This window comes from Corvus hawaiiensis, chromosome 2, assembly GCF_020740725.1.
Source record: "Corvus hawaiiensis isolate bCorHaw1 chromosome 2, bCorHaw1.pri.cur, whole genome shotgun sequence".
Lineage (NCBI taxonomy): Eukaryota > Metazoa > Chordata > Aves > Passeriformes > Corvidae > Corvus > Corvus hawaiiensis.
Window position 1 is genome coordinate 43,651,462 of NC_063214.1, and position 26,594 is coordinate 43,678,055.

The 26,594-nt window shown below is 35.7% G+C and overlaps 1 protein-coding gene across 6 annotated transcripts in view; it reads left to right on the top strand.

The window, feature by feature from the left end:
- The window catches only part of CNTN5 (contactin 5), a 618,861-nt gene that overhangs the window by 497,309 nt on the left and 94,958 nt on the right, over positions 1–26,594 (top strand). For all 6 annotated transcript variants that reach the window (XM_048294601.1, XM_048294603.1, XM_048294606.1 and 3 more), the window contains one exon: positions 770–920. In XM_048294601.1, the coding sequence (XP_048150558.1) occupies positions 770–920 (151 nt within the window). The remainder of the gene's footprint in view (positions 1–769; positions 921–26,594) is intronic.

The window sequence follows — 26,594 nt, forward strand, 5'->3', positions numbered from 1 at the left end:
ACGGTAGGAAATTCCTACATATTTGAGGCAATGAAGTGTATTATGTCCCTGTAAGTGTAGCTGAGATAGGGGGCTTTGGCTTTGCAAAAGTAGTTCAAGAAAAGCACAGTCAAATGAGATTACTTGAGAACAATTGTCCTTTCTTGGTGTGAAATTACAGTAATTAGTGTCATTTTGTAATGCATAACCTTAGCTTTTGTTTTTAAACAATGGGACTTCCTGAAAATGGAAATACTAAGAGAAAGACATAGTTAAATATCTTCTGTTAAGAAGTTCTCATATTAAAATTCCTAGTATTCAGAAAAATAAAATAAGTGAAAGCAATAAAACTTCTCTAACATAAATATTTTTTTGTAAGCATTGACCCTAGAGAGTGCATTTTGGACAGTTTTGGAATTAAAACATCATTTCATTTTAAACAATTTACCTCTAACAAGTTTTTGATAAAAAAAAATGGGAAAAGTGTAGCTAAAACATTTGTATTATTTAATTTCTAAAGTTGTTTGATTTCAAAAGCAATCTTACTCTAATCTGCTGATGTGAAAGATTTCTCATGAATCTGTAGCTGGATTAAGTTATAAACCTACCATATAAACCTGGCTGCTGATTTCAAATATTTTCTAAAATTTGAACTTTGACATCATAATTTCAAAGAGAAAAAAGGGGATTCTATTCCCAAAGCCAAACCTATTTTTCTAATCTATTAGAATGTAATGAAACAGGAGGCTCTGATTGTTCTCTGTAGAGTTAACGTACTTCTTTTTAACAGCTTCAGCTCCCACTTTCCCCCTCAATCAAATGAAGAAAACAATAATTGTTACCAAGGGCCAAGAAGTTGTCATTGAGTGCAAGCCACAAGCCTCTCCAAAGCCAACTATCACTTGGAAGAAAGGAGACAAAGTGTTAAGGGAGAATAAGAGGTCAGAAGTCTGTTCGGTAAACTAAATATTGTGTTTGCATGTTGGATTCTATGATAGGATATGAAAATGCAGCAAGTGACAACAGCATGCTGAAGGTTAGCCCGGGTATAGCATAATTACTTTGTCAAGCTGATTTGTTTGACAGTAGTGACTTCATTGTTTCCACAATATTGAAATGAAAAAACTTAACATTGTTCAAAGATGTAGAGAGATGAAAAGGTGTTATTATTTTGTGGTGGTTTGACTTTATTTTCTGATATTAATTTCAAAAATATTTCAATTACTTTGTAGAGGTACTACAAATTTAGTGTATGAGAGTATCAAAAGCCTAGAGTCTGAAGTATTCAGGACCACATAAAATATCAAATGGACTTATTCATTTGAAATTATTTTAATAAGTCAGATTTACATCTTGATCACAATGGAAGTCTGTGTAAGAACAGCTTTAAAATGATTCAGAGAAGGAAAATAAAATTCCATTGTAGGATTTAATTATACTGGTAATTTCTGTACTCAGCAGCAAATCTGTTTAATAGAATATTTTTGATTAAATAAGTTCTGTCCAGCTTTGTATGGTAAAAGTAGTTTGAGCACTGCAGGTTAAATGCCAGAAGTAATTGCACTTTACAAGATTGCTTATCTGTAGACTAGAATAGTTTTGCCACTCTGCACATGGTCTTTAAGTACAAAGAGCAATCTTTTCCTCTTTCTGGAAATGTGGTATGTGAATGAGCCATTTAAAATGACTTGTGTAGCATTAATCAGAAAGATAAAAGCAAGCCCCCCTTTTGTTCAATTTTTGCAATACTGATAGAAGCAGTAGAGTGCATCTGTTCTCATTAGCTGCAAAACCTATTTTGTTCAAGTGTGCTGTATTTTCACCTCATGACATTTGTTTTGTTCTGAGAAGGAAAAATGGGTAACTTCTTGTACCATATTGAATTTCTTTTTGAGGAGGAGAGAACAAAACAGAATTATGTACAACATTTTACTAACGGGAGTTGTGCAGTACATACTGACAATATGATAGATTGATATTACAAAGAAGCTGAAAATATAAAATATTGTGACACTGATGTCTCTATGCTCTACCTACACGGTTACTTTTCACTACATGACCTTTTCCTCTCATCTCCACAAAAGTCACTATGGTTTCTCTGATCACCACGTGTAAATCACATTTTAATCCAAGATCAGTAAAGAATTTTGGTAATTACTTCATGTCTGTCCAAACACAGCCTAACTCTGAAGTTAAATTCTTATGAAAATAGATCTGGAGTTACATATTTGGTATTTGAAGCTTTTGATACTTGCTTGTTTTGACAGACCCTAGAAAGGGAAGTGATGAAACATGGAAATGAAGACCTGGTTGAATTATTTCAGATATTTGAAAGAAGAGGGTTGCATTCAACTTCATTTTTTATTCAGCTGTTCAGAGATTATTTTGTGTCATCCAGAGTAGTTACCCTGCATCTACTGTTTATAGAGGGGTAGCTGTGAGAGGAATATCAGTTTCAAGGGAATTCAGTCCTGTCTCTATACAGTATGCTTTAAACAACAATAATAGAGTCTGTTTGAAGAGAAGGTGAGGAAGCCTACTATGATTTGTGAAAAGAAGTGTAAATCAATAAAGACAGTATTTGTGTTTCCATGTTTTGGGCACTCTGCAAAGCAACTTTTGCAAGGAACTCTGTTAAACATTTTAAGAAGGAATAAGCTGACACTGTAAACATATCAATATACTTTTAAAATGGGCTTTCTTCATAGTCTGTTGATAAAAGTCCCAGGAAAAAAAAAAAAAAAAACAAAAACAAAACAACATTCTGGTTAAGTAATAATGAAGGGGAAGGATAGAACAGCAGAATATATTTTCTTGTTTCCTGCCACAGTATTTTTTCTCTTCTAAAGTGCTTGTATCAAGTTTTGCAAAGTCTTCCAGCCCAGAAAAGGAGCTCGATCTTTTCAGCAACATCAATAAAAAAGAGACCTTCCCCTCTACAGCAAAGAAGAAACTTCCCTTGACCAGTGGGTCTGGTATTTGTGGAAGGTATCTTTTCAGCTTTATACCGGCTAGCGCTTGTATTTCAATGCCTTAGAAAGCCTCGAGCAGCCTTGAGAGGTAGCACGGGCAATCTAGCACTTTAGTAGCTCTAAAATCGGTACCTGAATCAGCTGCAGAGCAAATACCATCAGCAGAAGCAAAGAGGGAGAAATATAGCTCCCTGCTCGCTCAATTCCCTGCAGTTAGAAGCCTTCAAATGAGACAGACGACCAGAGGTGTTTACAGGAAGGTAGCTGAGCTGAGAGAGGGCGTTTGCCTCCCCTCGACCATCTTTTATTCGGAGAAGGGGAAAGGGGCGGACTAGGGGCGGACCCGGGGTGAGCGGCCAATCAGACACTGCTGAAGAGTCTGAGTTACATTTGGCTTTGCCCGCGCTTGGAACAAAGGAGCTCAGAGCACATGTCTTTGGGAGGGGGGAGGGGAAGATCAGAACAGGCAGCAACAGGTATTATCTATTTCATGTCTTCCAAACTGTGCTGCCCCCTTAGGTGTCTTTTATATAACCAAAAGCTGGTTGACAGAAATACCTCCGGCAATGTTTCCATAGGTAACTGGAGAGAAGGCTGATTGCTCCTGTGGGACTCATGCCTGGGTACAGTTCTCACTGCAGTCACACCTCAACTCAAGCTCCTGGAATTTAATGCAGTCTGAAAGCCTCAAATGTTTCACTGGAAAGCCAAGCACTTGGCAACATAACTGTGGAAAGCCTTCATTACCTTCATTTCTCGGTCTCTTTTTACCTTTCAACAAATTACCCAATTCAAGACCTTCATATTCACAGTCTAGGGATGATAGGCTTGATCCCCAGAAATCATTTTGAGCAGCCAGGTAATTTGATTTCTCTTGGAAAGTATCTGCGTATTGTAACAGGTTTTTAAATTGAGTTCCAAATGAGTGGCAAGTCTATGAAATAGACCCAAAAAAAAAAGTAGGATATTCACAGTTATTTACAGACAAAAAAGCATGGCTCCAAGTCTTACAATCTCAAAATATATTAAATCTGATTAAATTACTCCTATAGAAAGATAGTTATTTAATAAGGATTCCAAAGGGTTTACAATTCATTTTATTAACCAGAGACAAAGATTAAGAACCGATGCAAAAGAAATGAAATAAAATATATGATATTGGAGATCTTCTATGCAGAAGACTAGAACTTCCAAAGATCAAGGCATAGTCTGTGAAGCTTACTGATACAAGATATTTAACGATCACCATTAGAAAGGAATTCAAGTGTCTTTAAATATCATTATCTCAGTGAGTCATTAATACATTCAATCAAAGATAATTTCATCAGCATTTTAACCAAGTAGTTAAAAGAAGGGAATTGTTATACTTCTATTTTGGAATTAGAATACAGGTGAGTGCAACACCAATGTCAGTGGTGTAGATAGAGAAACATATTTAAGTTGCGTCATTTCATTAGTCACCCCACAATAATTCAAATTGGTAACTATCTTTACTAACCACTTTTCTCTATACTCTGTTGTCTCATAGGCTGGTAGATGATTGTGTCTCATTTATAGAAGGCTATGATAATGTATACTCTGGTTATTGATTTGAACAGTATTTTCATCCATAAGAATTTGTAAAGAACTTTGGAATCTTTTAGTTCATAAGTAGTTTTGGTTTTATAGGAAAGAGGATTATATTGGGATCAAAGTCTGAAAAAAAAGTTCTTGCTGTGATTTTTATTAAGCAGTTTGGTTGGAACTTTGCTACACAGGAAGAATTAGGCTCTCAGGCAAGAGTTCAGTGATCAAAAAATATTTTTGTGAAGTTTCTGAAATATTTCAATCAGATACTTACTAAAGTGTAATCAAACCATCACTTACTACTTTAGCATCAGCTTCTAAACAAGACGAAGACCCAGCCCATTCAGACCACAAAGCCAGTCAGAAGCCTGTTCATAATTAAACATTATTTAACTTACATATCAAACTAAAAGAAAGCAACAAAAGTGATGTTTTGTAGATGTAGTAAATGTTATAATGCACACTGGAATAGACTGGAATCTGCTGTGAATTGCATCAATATAAATCATGAGTTCTACTAACAAATTCAATTATTAAATTTAGGAAAAACATTTTTTAATTTTTTTTCAGTTCCTGTGTTCAGGAATCAGGTATTTTATAATGATTTACAACTGCATAAATTTTTGTGAGCCATTACTCCATGAGCTGTAATACCTTTTTCCTCACTCTCCTAAAGTTACCTACCTTTCTTGTCTAGATTGCCTTGTAGTGGTGACTACAGTTGTTTAAACAGATACACCTGACGAGTCAAAAGTATTTAAAAGCCTTATAAGCCCTTTTTCATCTGTTTTTGTGCTTTGTCCTACAGCTAAAATATTCTCTTCATTAAACTTATATTACATTTTTACTCTAGGTCATTATTTCCATTACATATCCATTAATTATAGTTAAAATAAAATAATTTGAAAACACTCCAGCAGTGAAAATGCTCTCTTTAGTCACTTTTTTTTCTTCTTTATTAAGACCAACAAGTAATAAAAATAATAATAATAATTTAAAAAGCACAGCTTAACCAAAAAATGTGTAACTGAGGAAGAAAGCACAGCTTAACCAACCAATAGGCAACTGAGGGACCAGAACTTTTATAGTCCCAATTTTATGCTGCTTTATTTTGCTTTTGTTCTTTTCTGTTTGAAGTGTCTCAAATTATAATGCTATTTAAATCATTTTTTGTTTCATATCTTAATTAGTGTGCAGATTAGTATTTAATATTTTTTTTAAAATCAAAGTGATGACCTAATACCTATGTATTCATTGGTGATGTAGTTATGTGTTTATTGACTTCTTACTTTCTATATGGTGCAGTGGTACTGTCTAAGCTTTCGCCTTCACCTCACAGAACAAGCTGTGCAGAAAAACATTAACAGTCTCTGAAGGTCTGATTCACCATAGATCACCAAAAGCAGAGCAGTGCCAGTCTCCCTGTGGCCACTGTGTAATTGCTCATATTGATCCACCTAGGTCCCAGATTAACTTTTGCTGAAGACCTAAATACACTAAGCATTTCTGTGGGGAAAATAACTGGTAGCAAAACTCCACCTGCCACTTCAAATCGGCCACTTTTCCTATGGAGCAATTAGTGTCCTGTGTTCCACTTCTGTTTGAAGGAGCTCTGGATATAAGATGAGAAAACTTTTGGTAGGTTAGGCAGAAGAGGGAATTTTAGATATTTTGAAAGTAATAGGCTGTGTTTGGCCAGGACACAAAGTTCAACATCCCTATTCTTGCAATACACGGTCACAATGGTAATTTTATTGATTGAAAGTGGGTAATTTTTTTTCTTTTTTCTGAATGATATCAAAGAATTACAGAGCAGCAGTGAGTGGCATGGAGCTCTGCATAGCACCTGATCCACTCCCAGGATCAGAGCCATGTCAGCTAGAACAGGTTGATCAAGGTCAGGTCTAGTCAGGTTTTGAGTAACTCCAAGGAGGAAAACACTGCAGCCTATCTGGGAAATTTGTTCCTACTACCCCATCAGTAAAACCAAAGCAAACCAAAGCAAACCAAACCAAACCAAAACAAAACAAACCACCAAACCAAAAAAAGCCAAACAAACTAAAAAAAACCCCTGTAATATTTAAATGGAATTGATGTTTTCATGGAATAGCATGTGTTTCAGTTTGTGACCATTGTTTCTGGTCCTGTCACAGGGCACCACTGAGAAGCATCTAACTACGTCTGCTAACTTCATCCCTTCAGAGTATACGCATCAGTTAATCAGTGCCCTTAACAGCTAGGAGGCTCTGATCTGTAATAAATATGGCCATATAATTCATTATTATCAACGCTTCTTTCACAACACATGAAATTCTCCATTCAGATCTGTGCCAAACCTGCCTGGCCACCAAAACTCTTAAAATGGAGATGTCACTTCCCCATACAAAACCTGCCCAGTGTGTATTGCCATGTTGCAAAGTTACTTTCTGCTTGCCATATTCTTCATTTACTGTGTGTCTCCCCTGAGGTCGTTGTGAGTGATTCACAGCTGTAGAGAAGTCTGTAGAGTCTGTACATGGAACAACAAAGTACTAGATATCAATAGTAAGTGCTCTGACAGTTATCCCTTTTATATTAAAAATAAAATGAGTGGATACTGAAAATAGGGAGACATGGATATTTGTGAAGCTACCAGACATTAAAAACGTGGAGAATTATTTATGAGGAAATTTTGTATATTGTAGATACATGGCTACAAAATTGCCAGCCATACATTGACCTGTGAAGAACAGAACACTAAACGGTGTTCATTAGGTGAGAATCATCATCTATAGGTACTAAATTTAGAATAAAGCCACTGGAGGGGACAAAATGTTCAAGCTGCATGTAACAATACATGAGGGAGTGAATTGAGGCTGCTGAAGTTTTGCCTTGAACTAAGTGTGCTTTACTTTGCTTCCTTGCAGTTATGTTTTCCCAATATTCAGCAGCTGTAACTGAAGTCAGAGAAAATAAAGGGAAGAAAGAGATCTTTTACAGGGACATTAAATTCCAAATACAAATATTAGACAGAGACACAGGGAAATCTGTTGCTATTGCTTTTTACCTACCTTCAACTTAATATTGAAATCTTCGAACTACAGAAGCAGTTGTCCTGTATGCCTAGACATTTCATCTGTCCCTCTTTGCTGTGTAATTATTGGAAACGTGTAGAGCACTTAAATCTAAAAATATCATTCAAAAACTTAGAAATAGACATGTTTTTATAGCCTTCTGGTTCCTCAAACTCCTTTATTTTCAGTTTTGACAGGTTCTTATTACAGCTTTTTTCTTCACTCTACTATATTTAAGGACCTGTCAATGTTTCCATTGTAATTTCCTATTTTAATAGCTTTTAAGCTTAATTACTGTGGAAAAAAAAATCAAAGAATGAAAAGAAGCGAAAAGAAGGGTGTTTCAGAGCATCAGCAAGAAAAAGATTGAGTTTGCAGGCAAAATTTGTATTCACTTTTATAAAGTGCTTTGGTTTTTACATGTTGTGTTACGCTTTTGAATATGAACATGTAGCATAGATATATATTATATGCTTTCTTCATAATCATGGTGGTAGTTTTCCAAAAGAATTTCAGTTCCATCTAAGTGTGGTTTGTATCATTTGTTTGAACTGAAAACTATGCACTGTGAAGGCAAAAGAAAGTATATATGTAAAATGGATGGAAAATTATTCTGAATCATATTTTTCTGTTTGTCTCTTGGTCCTGAATTGAACTCGTTCTTGGCACAAGCTTTCTTTCATTTGTGCAATCAGCCACACAGACAGCAGAGTAGCTCAGCCTACTACCATTACACTTTTCAGTGAGAAAAGAACACCCTTTATTTCCTCATAGTAAAGAAATATCTTTAGAGTTATTCCAACTACAGGGGCAATTTGTTAAGCAGTTTGAAGATTTTACTGTGTGCCCTCAGTTAAATATCCAAAGAAAATAGCTATTTGTAAATTTTAATTAGTTTAACAAATAACATTTCCCACAGAATACCAAATAATTTATCTTTTTGTATCCAAGTAAATTGTCATCTACAAGATCCTACACAACTTCTCTGAACTGTCTTTCTTCCCAGGAATGGTATTCAGGACAAAATGTGTTATTACTTGTCCTTAGTAGTTCATATACAGCTGTGTAGGCACTCGCAGATTCTTTTTAGGGAAATAAGTCTTGATTTGAATCAGAAGTATATGTTTAGGTAACAGTGCATTGAACTCTACATTTTAGAAATACATTCCCTTTTTCACACATTGGATTGATGTTTGAAGAAGTGTTCCACCATATCTGACCAATTCTCAACTCAAGCAGGATTTATTTGTGTGAAAATAGCTACACAGTTCCCTACAATAACCCCCGCTGCCAGCCAGCTGCTTTGGCAAGTCTTATATAATTACTCTTTTACATCCATCAGGCACATGTGGGTGTTTTGGACCTCTTCAGATTTTTGGTATTTCCATAAAATTGTATTTCCATTTTTTTTTCTCTGTTACTGAACAGTAAGTATCCCATGTATATTCCATAGCCCTAATTAAAAGAAAAGCCTAAAAAGCTCAACCATTTTAAGTTGTTAACAACAGAAGATATTTGTTCTGCTGTCTATGCCTTGAATATCTGTTGACACAACGAATTATCATTTGAGCAAACAGTTCATGAATTTTGATTTTAACTGTGATTCATTTCTCTGTTGTTGTTATAAATGGCTGCCTGTTTGTGCACCACACAGGTAGAATATGACAAGTCATCAGTGGCCTAAAGGTTTTTCTTTGCTTAAGGCTCTTCAGACTATGACTTGCAGCATCACTTTCCCTTAAAAGAAACTTCATCTGAAAATCTTGGGAATTTAAACACCTAAATTCATGCTGCCAACTGATCCACAGATTCCCGAGGGGAAATTTAATGATCAAAAAGTAGTGAAGAAAGAAAATACCCAGGACATTAAGAAAGAGAAGCTTCATGGCAGAAGCTCTAATCTTCCTGAGAGAGTTCTGCAAGTCACTTCTTTTCAATTTTTGCATAAATCATGGCCTAATTTAGCTGTGGCAGGCTCATAATGGGAATTAGAAAGCTGGTTATAAAAAAGAAAAGGGAAACAATGATAACCTTGACTAAATAGTAAAAAAAAATTGCAAGATCATCCCTTGACAAAAAGGAATCTTTGTTCCAAAGCAGCATTGTTTTACTAATTGAGCATATTACATGAGTTTTTACAACACAATGATTTGGCCACGCACCTAAACAACTCTCAATCTTCACTCATGTTTTCTTACAGAGAGCATGATTAAGGAAACATTCCAATACCCAGAAATATTAAATGTTATGTGCTTTGTGGACTTTAGGCAAGAGACTTGCTTTTCCGTATCTCTGTGCGCAGTTAGGTGTAGTTTTGCTGACAAACTCCTGAAATTTCCATCCCTCATCTCAGGCCTCTTGCTTTACAGTGAAAAGATTCAGGAATCCAACTCAGATGAAAAATAGCCCCTTTATTTCACCTAAGCTTTGTTGTCTGGATTTGATTTTTTTTTTGGCTGGATCATTACCCTTGTCAGCAGGTCACACAGATGCAGTCATGCCTGGGCCAGAGCAGCCCAGAAAGGACTGGAGTGACTAGCCATGGACTGGGACAGGTGCTCACAGCAGGGTGTCCAGGACAGCACACACACCCAGTCTCTCCTTTTTCTGCCTACACATGCTCTGCACCAGTTAGGGCAAATGATTTACCCACACAAGTAAATTCAAAGCTGCCTTGTAATCCCAACTGGGATTTCACTGGGGTGCAATCAGTTGTGCTATTCAGCAGTTAGTCCCTGGCTGGATCTTTGCCTTCCTCAAGTGGCTGCCCCAAGTAGTCCCTAAGCATTTTAAGAGTTTGAGCATGCCAAAAGCCAGCTCTTCTAGACTGTCTGCATGCTGCCACTGTGTTTTAAATGCTAACATCATTGAATGGATGGAAGCAATTCTGTGACAGCTGACTTCAATATATGGGGGGAATATGCCTATTTATTTTCCTGATGGAGAAATAATTGCTGTTTAAGTGGTACAGCACACGGGACTCTTACCTCAGCCATAATCTCTGGGCATTATCACTGAATTAGTCACAAGGTTAATAATAATTTCTGTGGCTCAGTGACAAGTCACCACAGAGCAATAAGCTGTTTAAGGTCTGTAGGCCCCAAGTCCATTTTTAAGTTAGAAAGAAGCAGAATGTGAAAGTTCCCAGGGCATTGTGGGAAATTTCTGGTCTGAACCCAGATGTTCTAGATTGAAAAATTTTGTCAGACTCTAGAATATGATCATGCACTTTGATTATAAATTTTTATTTATATCACATTAAAGAACTATACTACATTTTAAGTGATGCTTACTATTTTGTTAACTCTACTAGTCAGCACCCATGATCTGTGTGGAGGCCACAAAGATCTACACATGGGCTGTCAGAATTCATTTTGCACTAGAAAATCTCCTTTACAGGGAATATTCTTCTTTATCTTTTATAAATCTAAAATAATTAGGGTGGCTTTTCAACAGATTATAGTCTATTGTATCAAGATTTAGTGATCTTTGTAGCTATATTATGAAATTTATTATTAAATTTCAAACTTTAGGAGGAATTTTGTGATGCCTTTAGCACCTTCTTTCACATTGTGTTCTGACATTCTCCAGTCTGTCATTCTCAAAAAATCAACGGACTCTCAGTATTTGTGTGCTAATTGGTCCCAGAGAAGTCTATGCATATTTTTAAAAAGTTAGATATGTTTTGCAGAAAATTAAATTGTGTGCAATTACCTTAAACAAGTGATTAATTATTTAGAAGATTAAAAAAATATGGTGGAAACTAGCTTTCTAATGGCCTTAGTAAAAAAAATGAATTACATTAGCCTAGATAAAAATGCCACAATTAATCCGCATGATCATGATAGAAGATAATGACTCTCTCAAGATCAATGATCTTCAGGCCTCTGCCTAACTTTATGAACACACTTCAATCCATAAATGACCATAAATTTACTATCCAATCAGCAGTCTCAGTGGTGTATTTCTAAGCAATATATGGCAATGAAACTGCATCTTATCCAGCAAAAAGACACTTTAGGTCAGAACAAGGGATATCTCTCATGTTTGCATTTTGCACACTTTCAATTACTGTAGAACCTCATTCATTGCTGTTGTCAAGGTTCAGATTTGCTTCACTGTGAAAAATAGACACCATAGTTCATCATGAAAATTTGATGCCATTTTATCTATAGGGAAAGCCAAAGTATTCCTTTTTTTAGATAACATGAAAATTAGTATCACAAATCAGTATCACACTATTACTGATCACGGCTTACATTCCTTGTGTTTAACAGTATCAGTCACATGCTCTCATTTGGGCAAGGGATTAACTTAAAAGAATTTTAAATGTAAAGTTTCTCCCTAGTAAATCATAGTCAGAAGGCAAGAATTTGACAATATTCATAAAAAACAACAACATGAGTGATCTATCACTGCTTGTAAATTGTAAATTCATTTACAACTGGGAAAGACACTATCTCTAATAAGATCCAGTTGTGTATAACATGAATTTTAACATGGCATATTACCAGTATCAGTGAAAATCACATTACTCTGATACTAGTGACATCCATGTAAGTAGATTTTCTACATATATATCTGAGATTCCTGTATTTCTCATTTTTCTTTTCAATGGCTGTATACAGCTACTGTCCATAGAGCAAATAAATGAAAGTCGAAGGGAAAAGAATCATAAATGTAATGCACCCAGGAAGATTAAAAATATACTGAGGCTTCTTTTTAGAAGACTAGCTTTGAAAAAGAAAAATGTTCTAACAAGGGCAGGCAATTGAGGCATTTAATATTTGTGAAGACTTTTAATGAGCATTCCTCAACCTTGCCCTTCCCTTCCACTTTCCTCTTGTTAAATCCTTTTAAAAAAATTATTTCTCCAATTTCTGGTTTTCAAATTTAACAAGTAAGAGAGTCTAAGTTAATTAATTTGCCATTTTAATCTGATTATTAAAAAATATTTAGTAAAATTAGCACCAACATTAATATCTGTAGGACTTCACTGGACCTAATATACTAGTAGGCTTTTTTTTCTCCTGCTGCAGTAGCCTGTCATCTCTGTACAGTCACTAACATGATTTTTGTATTATGTTCATTAACTATTATCTCTCTGCCTATGTTCACAGCAGATGTAATCAGCCTAGAGGTGGGAAATGTATCATCTAAACTTTATCAAAATGTCATTAAATTAACCATGCTCAAATAATTGAAACATATTTAAAAGATTAAAAATATAGAGTTTCTAGATAAAAACTCAAGAAGATGTATGAGAAAAGTTTGTTATTTTTATGTGTGTGATTTAAGGTCACATTGCACTAAATCCCCTCATTCCATAGCATGAAAAGTGATGATACGGTATTACAACAATGTAAAAAGGTGATATGGTGTGATAGAAGTACAGTTATGTTGGCATCAGAACAGGCACATTCTGATTCTGCTAAATGTTTATGTAGCTTTCCTAAACTTTCCAGCCTTACAAAGCTCTCAAACCATTGAGCAGAAGGATCTTTCATGACTCCGGTTTTTTTGTTATTTTTGTAGGAGTGATCTCTTTCAATGTTCTCAGATCTATGCATTACTGACTCTATCTGTATTCAAGGGAATCTCTCAGACTCTTGACTGTTTTATGACTGTTTATTAATCTTATATTTTTACCCTTGTATTTTTGCAATTTCATATGCTTTTGTCTTTCATCCTCAAAAATTTTCTGAGTTTAATTTAGCACTGAAAAGTTTTTTTGTAGCTTGACTGCAAAGTTATCATTATCCAAAAATTAATCAGTCTTTCTTTTTCTCTACCAAAAATCAAAAGGCAGCTCTCCCCACACCAAAAATTGCAAAAATAGGTTTCAGACTAAAAAAAGCCCAAATGAGTCTACAAATAATCTCAGGCTATTTTGATAATAATCTCAGTCTATTTTGATAATTCTTTATCACTCCTATCTACAGAAATGAACATTGTTGTGGTTTAACCCCAGCCAGCAGCCAAGCCCCATCCAACAACTCACTCACTCCCCCACCAGCAGGATCAGGGAGAGAATCAGAAGAGTAAAAGCCAGAAAACTGATGGATTGAGGTAAAGACAGTTTAACAGGGAAAGCAAGTCAAAAACATAGCCCCATACTAACCACTGCAAAGAAAATTATCTCTACTCCAGTCAAAACCAGCACAATACCCACAAATTTCCTGGACTCATTGACAACTTCTATTTTTCTGATATATTACTTCACAGTTTTGAAACACTTTTACTATTTGCTCTTTCATTGTCAGCATTTTTTTTAAGGCTTCCTTTCTCTTACTCTGGTACATCTTGGCTGTGAATGGATTCTGATATCCTTTACTAACAACCCAAAGTCCAAACCATTTGCAGGCATCAGTTCAAAGCAAAATGTTTTGGAGCTAAAAAAAAAAAAAGTAAGATAATACCATTTTTTTCAATTAATGTTTATTTTCCTTTTCTTTCTTTTCTTTTGTATTGTTCTGTTCCATTGCACTGCTCCTGAAAAGCATTACTGTTAAAGAATAACTGAGATTGGATAAGGTTTCTAGAAGCCATCTAGTCCAATATTCCATTCAAAACATGACTGACTGCATCATGTTTCCTCAGGAGTTTGTCCAGGCCAGTCTTGAGTGTCTCCATGAATGGAGATTCTACAGCCTGTCTTGTCAACTTATTCCAGTATTTGGACACCTTCACAGTATGTTCACTTCTTTATATGTTGTCTTGTATTCTAATTTGTGTCTGCTACCTCTTATTTTCTGTATCTTCAAGTCCAGCTGTGTCTTCCACTCTTCCCCATACTCTCCAATAGATGGATATACACAGAAGAAATTTAAAAAAAAAAAAAAAAAAACAAAAAAAAATCTATCCTTAACCTTCTTTTCTCCAGGCTGAAGAAAAAAAACTTCAACATTTTCCAAGCCTCTACTCATTTGTCATGTGCTTTCACCCCATGAACACCTTTGTGTATCTCTTCTGGACTCACTCTGGTATGTCAATATAATCAGTGTCTCAGATATAATCCCAAGAGAAAAAGTGCCAGATAGAGGGGAATGATTGCCTCTCGGAACCTGCCAGCTGCCTTTTACTAATGCAGAAAGTGGTTGGTGGTTGACTTTTTTACTACAAGGGCTCATTGCTGACTCATGTTCAGCTTGGTGTCAACCAAGATCCTAGGTCCTTCTCTGCAGACCTGCTTTTAGCTAGTCATGCACAGAGCTCTTCTTTAAAGATTTTGAACTTTATAAAAATACCAAGGTTTGTCTCAGTCCATTTTTCCACCTGCTGAAGTCCATCTGAATAACAATCACCCTCTCAATTTGGTATCATTTGTGAACCTACTCCATGCAGTCCTTGCCATTGTACAGGCCATTTATAGAACCAGTAAACAGCAGCAGTTGCTCTATAAGACTGTAAGGAATGCCAGCTAGTAACCAGCCACCAGCTGAATTTTATAGCACTGAGTACAGACTTTTGAAACAGAGTGTAACCTATTCATTCCCCACACCCACACGAAGCAGGGCCTGTTACACAAATGCTTGGCCCAGGACTAGCTGGCCTTGATGCCTTCTCTGATGAGTATTCCTCCTCCTTAGCTACTCCCAGGCCACTCTGCCTGTCCTGAAGTTACAGATCTACAGCTGTAAGTGGCCTACAGGCCAAGGTCTAGGAAGACTGCTGTTGCCTGAAATCACACGTTTTGAGTCTTCCCCATCTTGTGAGTTTCCATCTACTGTTCCTTTGAGTGCAGTTTCTAGCTGACCCTCATTTCTTGTTTCACATAGCCTGGGCTTTTGTTTCTTCAGGATCTCTGAGAACACCCTATCAATCACCTCTCCATCCTCTCTGATGTCCCGCAGTCCACATGCACTGCTGCAATAACAACTGGGGCTGTGGCAGTGGCACTCCAGCCTGACAGGTACATTGCTGCCTCTCAAGCACCACCCAAAGAGGTGCTCAGGTCAGTTCTTAACAGCAGTCAGCTGAAGACAGAAAGCACAGGCTGTCCCTAAGCAGAAAACAACCAAGAGAAGCCTACTGTTAGCTGATAGAAGCAAAAGTCTGGAAGACAACCCTCACCAACAGCAAGCCAGCAGTAAGTGCCAGAAAAAGCTCTCAAAAGAAGATGGGAACCATAGCAGTAACAGCTAGTTCCCATTTGCTGTGCTTTGGGAACTGTGTTTGCTCTAGAGATGATTTTTTCATTGCCCGTTTGTATTTTCTCATCTGGGATAGGAACATTTTCTCAACTTTTTTTTTTCTCAGCACTTTCCTGGTCACTTCATTTTATGTCCATCTCATATTTATAAAGAAAACATAAGTTAAAAAAATAAAATCAACGTTTCTAATTACCCCATATTATAAATCCAAGCTAAACTAAGATTTCAAAATTATTTAATCAGAGGAGAAAGGAAATAATTCATTTTACTGTAAGTGAGAGATAGCTCAGTGCTAGGGAGGTTTTGGTAAATGTTTCATCTGAAGCTTGAATCTGCATCAGGCAGGCTCATCGTGCAAGGTAGTGGTTGCTCTCCAGCAGGCTGATGGAAGAGCCAAACAAGATTCTAGGACATGAAGACTCTGTACTGCAGCATCAGTGACATGTATCAGCTTGGATTTCTCTCTTCCTATATGTCTTAAAAGTCAGTGACTCACTTCTACTTTAGATATGGATCCACTTCAACTCAGAAACTGAAATTGCTTATATTGTAAGCAAATTTTCCACTAAATAAAGCTAAAAAAGTATTAGCAGCAATGTACCCTTAATTCACCTCAGACCTTAAGTGAATTCAGGAGAAATTAGGCTAAACAGTTCAGACTTCATGACTGACATCTCTGTAGCTTCAGACTAATCTTTGTCAACCTATCTCCTTGTTTTAGGATTTCTCCTTATTCTCCTTATTCTGATTTCATGCCTCGCTAAGCTCTGAAAAATTCCTGTCTCAGAGCACAGTATGTACTTGTTTTGCTCTGACAGCCTTGTAATGGGAATTCTAATACTTATTACATTTTTTTCTAGGTAAAAAGAAGGGAAGTAAAAGACTCTGTGTGATAACATTGCCTGAGTTATAATATGACAACAGAGGTGCTGCTTTTCACTGTTAGAGGTTTAATGCCAATTAAGAATAAACTGCACCAGGTACTTTATCTCTGCATTAAATATCCTTCAGATGAAAAGCAGTATTTCTGGGGACTTGAAATTCCTAGTACTTCCAGAGCTAAGTGCAGCGTTCAGAAAGACACATCAGTTGAAGTTTTTATCACCAGATTCCCCTTAGTGGTGAATTTGTCTTGAATCAGATTTTGAACATTTCCTCACTTTCGCATTCAAGGCACTGTGCATTGTAGTTGTGTTGTTGTGTTTTGCTTGGCATCTTCATTCTGTGCCCCTTTTCAGGATCAAGGCCCACACAATAGTTCTTTGTTGTCCACTGATTACCCACTCAGGGATGTCTTACATCCTCTTTGATATTCCATTAATACACAGAGGTTTCTAAACCCGAATGTCAGCTTAAAAGACTCATGCAATTCAGGCTGTTGAATTTAAGCATGTACTTTTTCCTTTAAGACATTATTCCTGCTTGATGTTTGACTTGGCATTATGGCACAACTGCACTTTCATGTGACATTGAGATAAAAGCATATACTAGAAAGTATAATCCAGATTTTGTACTGAAGAGAATCCCCTGTGTCTAATACAAAGTCCTATAAAAAGAAATACTTGCAATCGCAGCAGTAACCGGATCCTTATTTATTAAAATTCATTTATTCCTTTGCAAGGGACTTCCTGTTCAGCTGAATGTAATTTGCCCTAATATTAATGAAAAAATTGTCACTGTAAAAACATAATATTGAAACGAACTAATTCAGACACTTCCAACAGGACCCCAGAGTGTAGGGAACTGTGTAATAAAACTAACTATACATTGGTTGGATAATAAAACCAGGAGCACTGTTCATTTGCAGATCATATCCTCAATTTTTTAACTTTTAATTCTGCAGTTAATCAATTTTTATTTAACCTCTATGTGTCTGCTACTTTTTCCTTGCATGTGTGTTGGTTTCTGTGTGTGTGTGCTTTTATTTGTTGGGTTTTTTAATGTAGATAATTTTCTTCCAGGAATGAGGTATTATTTTAGGAAATAAGACTAAAAATAAAAATAAAAATACTTCAACCAATTCATTGGAGTTAAACTTACGCATGGGAAATTTTTTTATGACTGTTATGTTGCATTTCCTTTACTGCCGTTCACACAGGTTTGTGAACAGATAAAATACATATTGCCTATATTCATAAGTATTGAACTTGTGGCACCATATTTTTGCCCTGTCATCCATTTGGCCTGAAAACTGAGTGCACAAATGGCCTAGCATTAGGTGTCTCTACCTTGCTGGTAGCTCCTCTCCAGGTTACTGCAGAAAAGAAGTCCTATTACCCTTTTCAGCTCATCAGTAATGTAAATAAAAAAAGATGTTTCTATTTACCTTGACACATCACTTGAATTCATTTTCAGATGACCAGTCTTCAGTTGCATTTCTTTCCATGCACGATTTGTTTCTCCTCTGAGCCCAGGCATGTTTCTTAGTAGTACATATGGCAAACACCTCTCAGTGATACAAGGTCAACTGAGAAAAGCCAAAGGATAACTTTGGGTATTATCTCCAGGTGTTTCTTCACAATAACACGCTTTTTATGCTTTGATTCATTCTGTTCATCATTAAGAACCTTAAATGAGAAAGTACTGTAGTTTAGAGACTTCTTTTTGTTTCCTTTCAAATGATCCAAACAGCTGTTCTTTCTCCCTGCTTTAAGTCCCTGTGTAATGTATCTTTTTTTAGTGTATAGCAAAATGCAGTTTGCCTTTCTGTATATTACATTCCCTCCATCATAGCCCCTTTTCCAATTTCTGTGATGATTTTCAAGCTGTTTATTTACCTAGTTTAGTTCTGGAGCCCTTTCCAAGAAATAACTTTTTCCCTTTACTTGAGAAACAAATTCCTTAAAATTTTTGTATCTTTAACTTAATAAAAATCATTTTACTCTACATTCCAGTCCTTTGTCCAGTGAGTAAGTTCCCAAGGTTTCATCTGTAATCCAGTCACTGAGCTTCTACATTTTTTCTCAGGTCCTGTATCCAGGAATAATGTGGAAAAAAAGAGTCAGTTTTCTATCATGTTCAGGAATACCTTCATTAACCATGTTTAGTATTTATTATTCAATCCATGCCGTAGTCTCCAACTGTGACATGATTTTAGGAGGCATTTTCTTGTTTGCTAATATTTCAAAGATATCTTCCCAAACTGAAATCTGAGTCTTCCTGCAATCCTTTCAGACTTACAGACTTCCTTAACTGATCAAACTGAAAGAAATCAGCTCCAAGAAGCTTGTTAATTTTAAATATCATGTCTAATATTTCAGAACTTAAGTATTACCAGAACATAGCATTCACAGTTAAATTTCTCTCTATTTGGGGCTTCCCAGCAGTTCTTAAAGTATCAACCTGAACTATGGTGTGAGCAGATTAACAAAGGTTCCAGTGAGGACGCTGCAGGCAGACACTGCCCCATCAGCCCCATCTGGGAAGTGCTTGGTTAAGAGAAGGACTGAAGAAGGATTTGAAGGGAAGGGTACTCTGAACACTGACAATTATATTAAAACTCTGCTTAGCTTGTATATGGAAGCCAGAAGAAAATCAGGCAAATACTTTCCTAATATAGAGGAAAGTATCAAAATTATATAATTAATTGTGCCTTAAAAGCATGTGAAAAAGGAAATGGCAAAATTGCTGTCATATATTGAACCAGCTGAGCCTTTGCTTTACTACAAAATTAACAGTTCAATTACAGAAACAACTGAAGCATTTCAGTGGTAATATTAAAAGCATCAAGATTTGCATTGATATTTCCACAATACACACTTCAAGTAAAAAAATGAGCAAAAGGTAAAAAAATGTAGAGATTGATCAAGAACGATCATCCAACAAAAGAGGTAGTTCTTAGGTGAACACAGAGTGCAAGAAAATGCACTCAGCTTTAAAATTCTCGATTCTGGACTTCAAAAGCATTTTCCTTTCTCCTTATATATTGAGGACAGGAACTTCTTATTGTAGATTGTAGCTTAATGCTCTTTATGATGTTGAAATCTTGCTAGAAAAGAAAGAAACACCTGCCATGCTTTTAATGCATGTTCTGGAAGCTTAGAAATTTCTCTGAAGCTGCTTTCGTTCTCATAGCAGGATGATTGAAAAAATGAGCATCAATGCCCCAGGTTCCTAACAGCACTCTGTGGATCTCTGCAGCACTATTATCCATGTACTGTTAACTTAGATTTTGCACTTAGCAAGTGGAGAATTTTGATCAATAGGAGGGATTCTACTCAAGGGACTCTGGATAGGCATTAAAATTACTGAAGCAACTAAATGAAGCCTCAAGGAGTCTTGACAAATTACAAGTTGCAGCTCTTGTCACATTCTTAGCAGTAAACTGGCTGTGAGCAGAGAACTGCATCAGAAATGGATAAAACGTGAAACAGTTAAAGCACTGCAAGGTGGCACCTTTCTCATTTTGTAGGAAATATCAATTTCCCATTAAAAGATTCATAGGTTGAGCCCAAAACATGATGAAGAAACTGAAATGTCTCAATGAATAATATGTAAGTTGATTAGTTTTAGCATTTAGAACTATCACAGAGGATTTCTATCCCAGATCTGTATAGAGAAAAAAAATCTTGTATTTCAATGAATGTAAATTATTCATAGTTATGAGAAAAAGAACAAATGACATGAAAAATTGAATTCAGGTAAAATCAGAGGATCACAAATGTTGAAGAGCCATGTTGTTTGTCATTACATGGGTTCATCAGTTTTTAACCAAAAGGTATTGAACATAACCTAATTGAACTACTTATAGTCCTTTCACTTCATCTTCTAGCATCTGAAATGATCAACAATTTCATAATTCAAACAGGGGCAGAAAATTTAATGGAAAGGAACAAATAAAATTACATTTGTTCTTTCCTAAGAAATTATTTTTTGATATAACAATTCAGCTTTCAAAAATGTGCAAATAATACACTCGCTATCAGTGTTGCCTTAGTATCCATTGTGCTGGGCACTGCTCAAGCACATGCATTTCCCAGGTGAGGATGCAAGTTGGTACAACGAATGATGTTTATGTGAGCAGGTTTCTTTCTTTGTGGAAGAAATATAATTGATTATTTAAAATCCAGAAGTCAAGATGAAAAGCTTGTGCTTTCTGTGTAGAAAAGTTGGCACTGTCAGTTTGACCCAGGACACACTGCTAGTCATGAGACACAAATACAGCATATAGTAGTATTAGTGAGACTGACAGTCAATATGACACATGAAAACAATAGAAATATTTCCTGGGATATATGTTGAAGCTCTCATCAGATCCTCCCTATATGCTAAACTCTGTTAACAGAATAGAATGGGAGTTGACATGCCCCTTTTTAAGATGACATAAATGCATTTCTGGGTTAAATGTACAATTCAGAAAAGGTATATCTTAACCATTGTAAGCTATACTCTAAGTTTCTACCGCAGGGAAAAAAATAACTTCCTCTTGTTCATAAATAGCAGCTTCAAAAACTGCACTTAATGAAACGTCCACTGACTGATTTGATCACCCGGGAATATCTTTATGGTTTGTGATTTATAGACAAGCAAAGGGTCATGGGAACTGTTTACCACATTAATGGTGATATATGAGAAACTGATTTGGTGGACAAGATCTGAGGCCAAATTATGCCCTGAGAAACAGATGGGGTGTGAATGGGAGCTGTGTGAAACAAACACAGATAAATGAGGCTGTAACCTGGGCTGTGCAGTACCCAGGAACGAGTCATATAAAGTTTCCTCTGTCAAACTAGAAACTTAGAAGCAAGTGAAACTCATAGATGTTTTAGAATACACAAACCACTGAATTGGCCAGTCATGTCCCTGGTCACAAGGTTCCTAGTATTTTCTGCCTCCACTAGATCCCTTCAGTGAGACTGTCTACTAACTGGCATTTTGTAATGTTGAGTTATTAGTCTTCCCTTCCTCATCTCATTTATAGATTTCTTACATTCTCAGCTGTCATCCCTGTGTTTTAAAGTGTATGTGGTTTTTTTAATTTACTTGAAAAGCTGGGCCTTGATTTGTAGTACAGGCAAACTAAAGAAGTTAATTGCTAATAGCTTCCTGAGTAATTGCTTTCAGTAGCTGTTTGACAGGGCTTTATCTTCATCCCTTTTCCTGTTCAAGAGAACATGGGTAATTAAATTTGACACTTTTGTCATGACACTGCATGTCTAACGTATCACTCAAGAAAAGCCAGAGGGAGTCTGCAGACCTGTGTCATTCCTACATGCAATTCAGAAACACATCAAGTTTCCACACTATTTGGAGATGCTTTTGTGAGCATTGTGGATGTTGCAGATAATGCCATCTTATTGTAGTTGACTTCAGTGTCTTTTTCTCTCATCCTCTCCTCCTGCACTCAACACGAATTGACTCCACTGCTCTTCATCAAATTCTTTTGGAAACTGATGTATTTCACCAACATTTTTTGTTGGGTAAGTCTCCCATTCCAGTGAAAACAGCATTGCTGGGACTTCTGTCATGTACACTGCAACTTCATTGTCCTCAGAACTCTGTGGATGTAGAAGTTGATTTTGCCCAATCCTTTCTGTAATATTTAGGAACACACACCCTATTATTTTCATTATCTGACTTCTATAGTTTTGTAGGGATTTTTATCAGACAGAAATTTTTCTGACCATTGAATTATTTGCTATGATTTCACATATTAACATTTTTTAATGACAAGCAAAATTAATATTGAAAAATGTTCATACATATTTAAATACTATTGCTTTTATATAAACAGCTTCTAACATTAAAGATCCTTAAATATTTGTTCATAGAAATTTTTTGCTAGGTACTTGCATGTACAAGTCAATATTTATTTACCTGCACTGAAGCTTCTCTCTGTGCAATACAGAACTCAGGTTATTTTAATGTGTGCTAGCTGTATTATCTCCAGTCTTAAATACAGAAAGTATAAACATCAGATTTAACAAATTCATTTGGTATAAATTTCTTTCTAAAAGTGAAGCACATTTTACTTTTAGAAGAGACCTTCATAGACTTTTGATTTTAAAATAAAAACTCTGCCGACCAATATACACAATTATTTCTAACATTTATTTTCTGATATTTTTCAAAATCTCTATAAAAGAAATGCATTTATTTTTATGTCCTTTCCTGCTGTTCTTCACTCATGACAGATAGCTAAAGCCTGATTTACAGCAATTTATTTTAATTAATTCTGGGCACCTGCAACCTGTAATTGATTTGGCACTGATATAAATTTCCTGACTCCAATGCAACTATTACACTGCCTTCAATTATATTCAGCTTCTCCTTTGGATATGGTGACTTGCGTTAGCATGGAATTAATTGATTTTATTGTTGCTGTTTAACTTCTTTTCATTTATATTTCCTTCCTTCCATTGGTTCAAAAGATTTTATAGAACCACAAGATAAAATTATGCTACAATTTTCACAACCATCATCCTAGTTAAATGGGGATTGAATATCTGTAGACTGAAATGGGTATAAAAGTATGTTTATTTAAGGGTTCAGACTACTTCTAGGCACTGAGCCAAGTTCATCACCGAAGAATCATAGGCTGCTGGGCTTTAAAGAAAAAAATCTCTCAGCTAATATAATATTTTTATTGGCATTTTTTAAAAGGAGAATATTTTGATAGTACTGATACCCTCTTCCAATTATCTTCAAATTTCTTCCCATGTCCTGCCAGTTTCAGGCTCAATATGTTTAATTTCCTCAATTGTCTAATTAGAATAAGATAGAAGTATTTCTAAGATGTTAAGCTGTAGAGTTCTTTTCTTTAGTGTAAAAAACCAGTGATGTGATCCCCACTTGGAGTAATGAGGATAAGATCTCTCTAGGATCCCTGACCTCAACAATTACTGAGGATACCTCTGTCAACCATATTCAGGAGAATGACCAAAAAATATAGAACTAATTAGAAGTGCCAGAAAACTGTCTTCTGAGGAGCCTAATCTTTAACTGCAGGGAATATCCTCCACAGGCATACAGGTGGAAAAAGAATAATTTGCATTAAAAACTTTAAGAGATAAGTAACCTTCATCTACCTGTTCTACAACATTAAATACCCACAGTAAATGTATATTAATCACTAGGTATATTTTCTTTATGCTCTGGGGCAAATACAGGGTTATTATGGGGAACATATTAAATATATATACTATATCTACACTGTATTGTATGTATTTATAAATTATAAGATATTTATATTAAATTTATGTATTAAAATGTGCATATTACATTATTTATTATATACATACATATGTTATGATATGCATCTGATCATGGCCTTTTATTTCTTGCTGCTATAATAGAGGAGATGCATGTACTGTTTTTGGCAAATACCATTAAGTTCTTATTATTTTTTTCCTGTGTACTTGAATGAGCAGTATACTGAGGATACAGAATAACTACCTGTTTCAGGCAATTCCATTCTCCTTTGCTTGTCTTTATGGTTTATTGTACACTGATCATAACAGGTCTTAAACTGAAACAAAAAAAGAAAAGGTTAATAAACCATGTATACACTAGATTAGATATTGATGAAATGCTCTGTGCCAGTAAGAAAGAAGCTTTGCATGGCAAGAATCACTTAGTCTGCTTGACAATCTCATAAGGGAGGGGAGGAGGCATGTACCTTTCTACCTTTCCCAGGGATTCTGCCACAGAAAGTTAGCCTAAATTTAAGAATAGAATTCCAACAAAGGAATGATATCAAATCACTGTTTCCAAGTTTGAATATTTTCAGGTTGGGATTTTTCGTTTGTTTTGGTTTTTTTCTTAAACTTGCAAGAGTCTTTTATCATTGCTTCTTGTGGAATACATAACATAGTCCAAAATTTGTTTCAGTGGAGATAAAGACTTCTGGATAATCATCTGAAAGTCTTAATTTCTTTGCATTTTCTGTAAAACATTCTTAAACTGTCAGGGTGTCTCACTGTCTCTCTCAATGAACAGAGATGAACTGTAGGGACTGAAACATGACTTTGACAAGGACTGCCATTACCTTAATTCACTTAATTCTTTGGATTCCTCATCTTGACTAGTGGGATGGGAGTAATGTTTCTAATTTATTCTTCAGAGGCTTGCAGGGTTAATTAGTCATATAATCAGATCATCAGTCAGGTTGGAAGGGACCCAGGAAGATCACTAGTCCTAGTCCTGATCAAAGTTGAGTAAACAGTGAATCAGATCAGGCCGTCATCATACTTTGATGTATTTACAGCAATTACTTTTAAATAAGTAACAAAATTAATAGCAATCATTTGGGGGGAAAAAAATAATGTGTGGCTTCATATTGTGACAATGGAATAAACTGAGTTTGGGAGGAAGCATCATCACAAGAAAACTTAGTATTGAGTTTATATTTTCAGAATTTAGCTGATGTCTCTACATGTAGTTCAAACAAGAACTTACAGCTACCTAGAAGAGAACAGATTCGTTTTAATTAACATTGGACAAAATATGCTGAAAAAGACCATGGCCTTATGGTATTTTGGGCTGAACTAGAACTAATCAAACTTTGTATTTTTTCATCAATTTAATTTTTAAAAAAGCTTTAGAACTATTTCTTTTCAACTAAATGGTATTTGCTTACAAGGGATTCAAGTATTTCTAGTGCAACCTTGTACCAGAATATGTGGCAGAAAATCCCTATTTTCCTGAACGATAAGGCAGGTTCTCTTTATATTTTTTTTTCTGTTGTAGTAAAAAAATCCTATTTGAGAATACTTTAAAATTATCTGTCTTGAAATTACGTAGGATACTAACAAAAAGGAGAACCTTGTTCTGAGAGCTCGCTGATTGTGTCATTTGCCTTAATTTGTGAGTTAATATGCTGGTATTGTTCCTGACTGATTTTATCTTTGTTCAAAGCTGCAATAGGAACAGTAAATGCGCTAAATAAATTTACAGTTTGGTAACTTATAAGACCAAAATTTGATCAGTCATTTATCTTCTAAAAAGGATGTAATATCCTTCTGTAGCTTGAGGACCCTGAAGTGTTATGAATTAATATAGGTCTTATTAAGAAATGAGCTTATTAAAAAACAAAATTGGCCACTCTAAGTAGCAGCATTCCTGAGGTAATATTCCTTACATTTTCTGTTTCATATATTGCTGGCAAACCACTGGCATTGCCTTCCAAGAGAAATTTTTGTTATGATTACAAGCTGATTTTTTTTTTCCTAACTAACTTTTCCTGTATTTCCTATACTGGAAATAGCATGACCAAAATTTCTTGTTTGTCATCTGATGGGCTTGTACAAAGGTCACCACACAACATGTTTCAGATTGACACACTTGTGTCCCTTTAGCACATTTCTCAGGGTAAATGGGCAAATTATGTCTTAAGTTTCATCTGGATGGATTTTTTTCATGGTTCATTATCTCCCCTGGTGCCTCTGACTGATGGTGGACTTCCCACATGTAGTGAGCCTGTAGGCAGCTCTTACTCTGACAAACACACTAATCTTCATGCATTTGATGCTTCCCTTCAGCTTATACTGAGAAAACCCAAAAAGTCTGTGAACCTTGACTCTTCCTTTCTTACAGTGTACAGATATCTTAATAATCTCTACAAAAAAATGCTTTCATGTGTCAATAAAATAGCTTTCTTCCTGCATGGCACAGCTCTGTGAATGCTCAGTGTCATCTGACCCCATCATGGCCTGTCATGTATGATCAAGTGAAAATTTTAGATTTGTGAATAAGTATTGTCAGAAATGGCATGGATGGCAAATACACATAAAGGCAATAGAGTCTTCAATACCTCTCAGTGCCTGTGAAGAAGTGACAGTATGCAGCGGCTGCTTTAAAGAGGCACTGATCTCAATTATTTCAAAGCAAAATATGTCATAGAATTATAGAATACCCAGTTGGAAGGGACATCA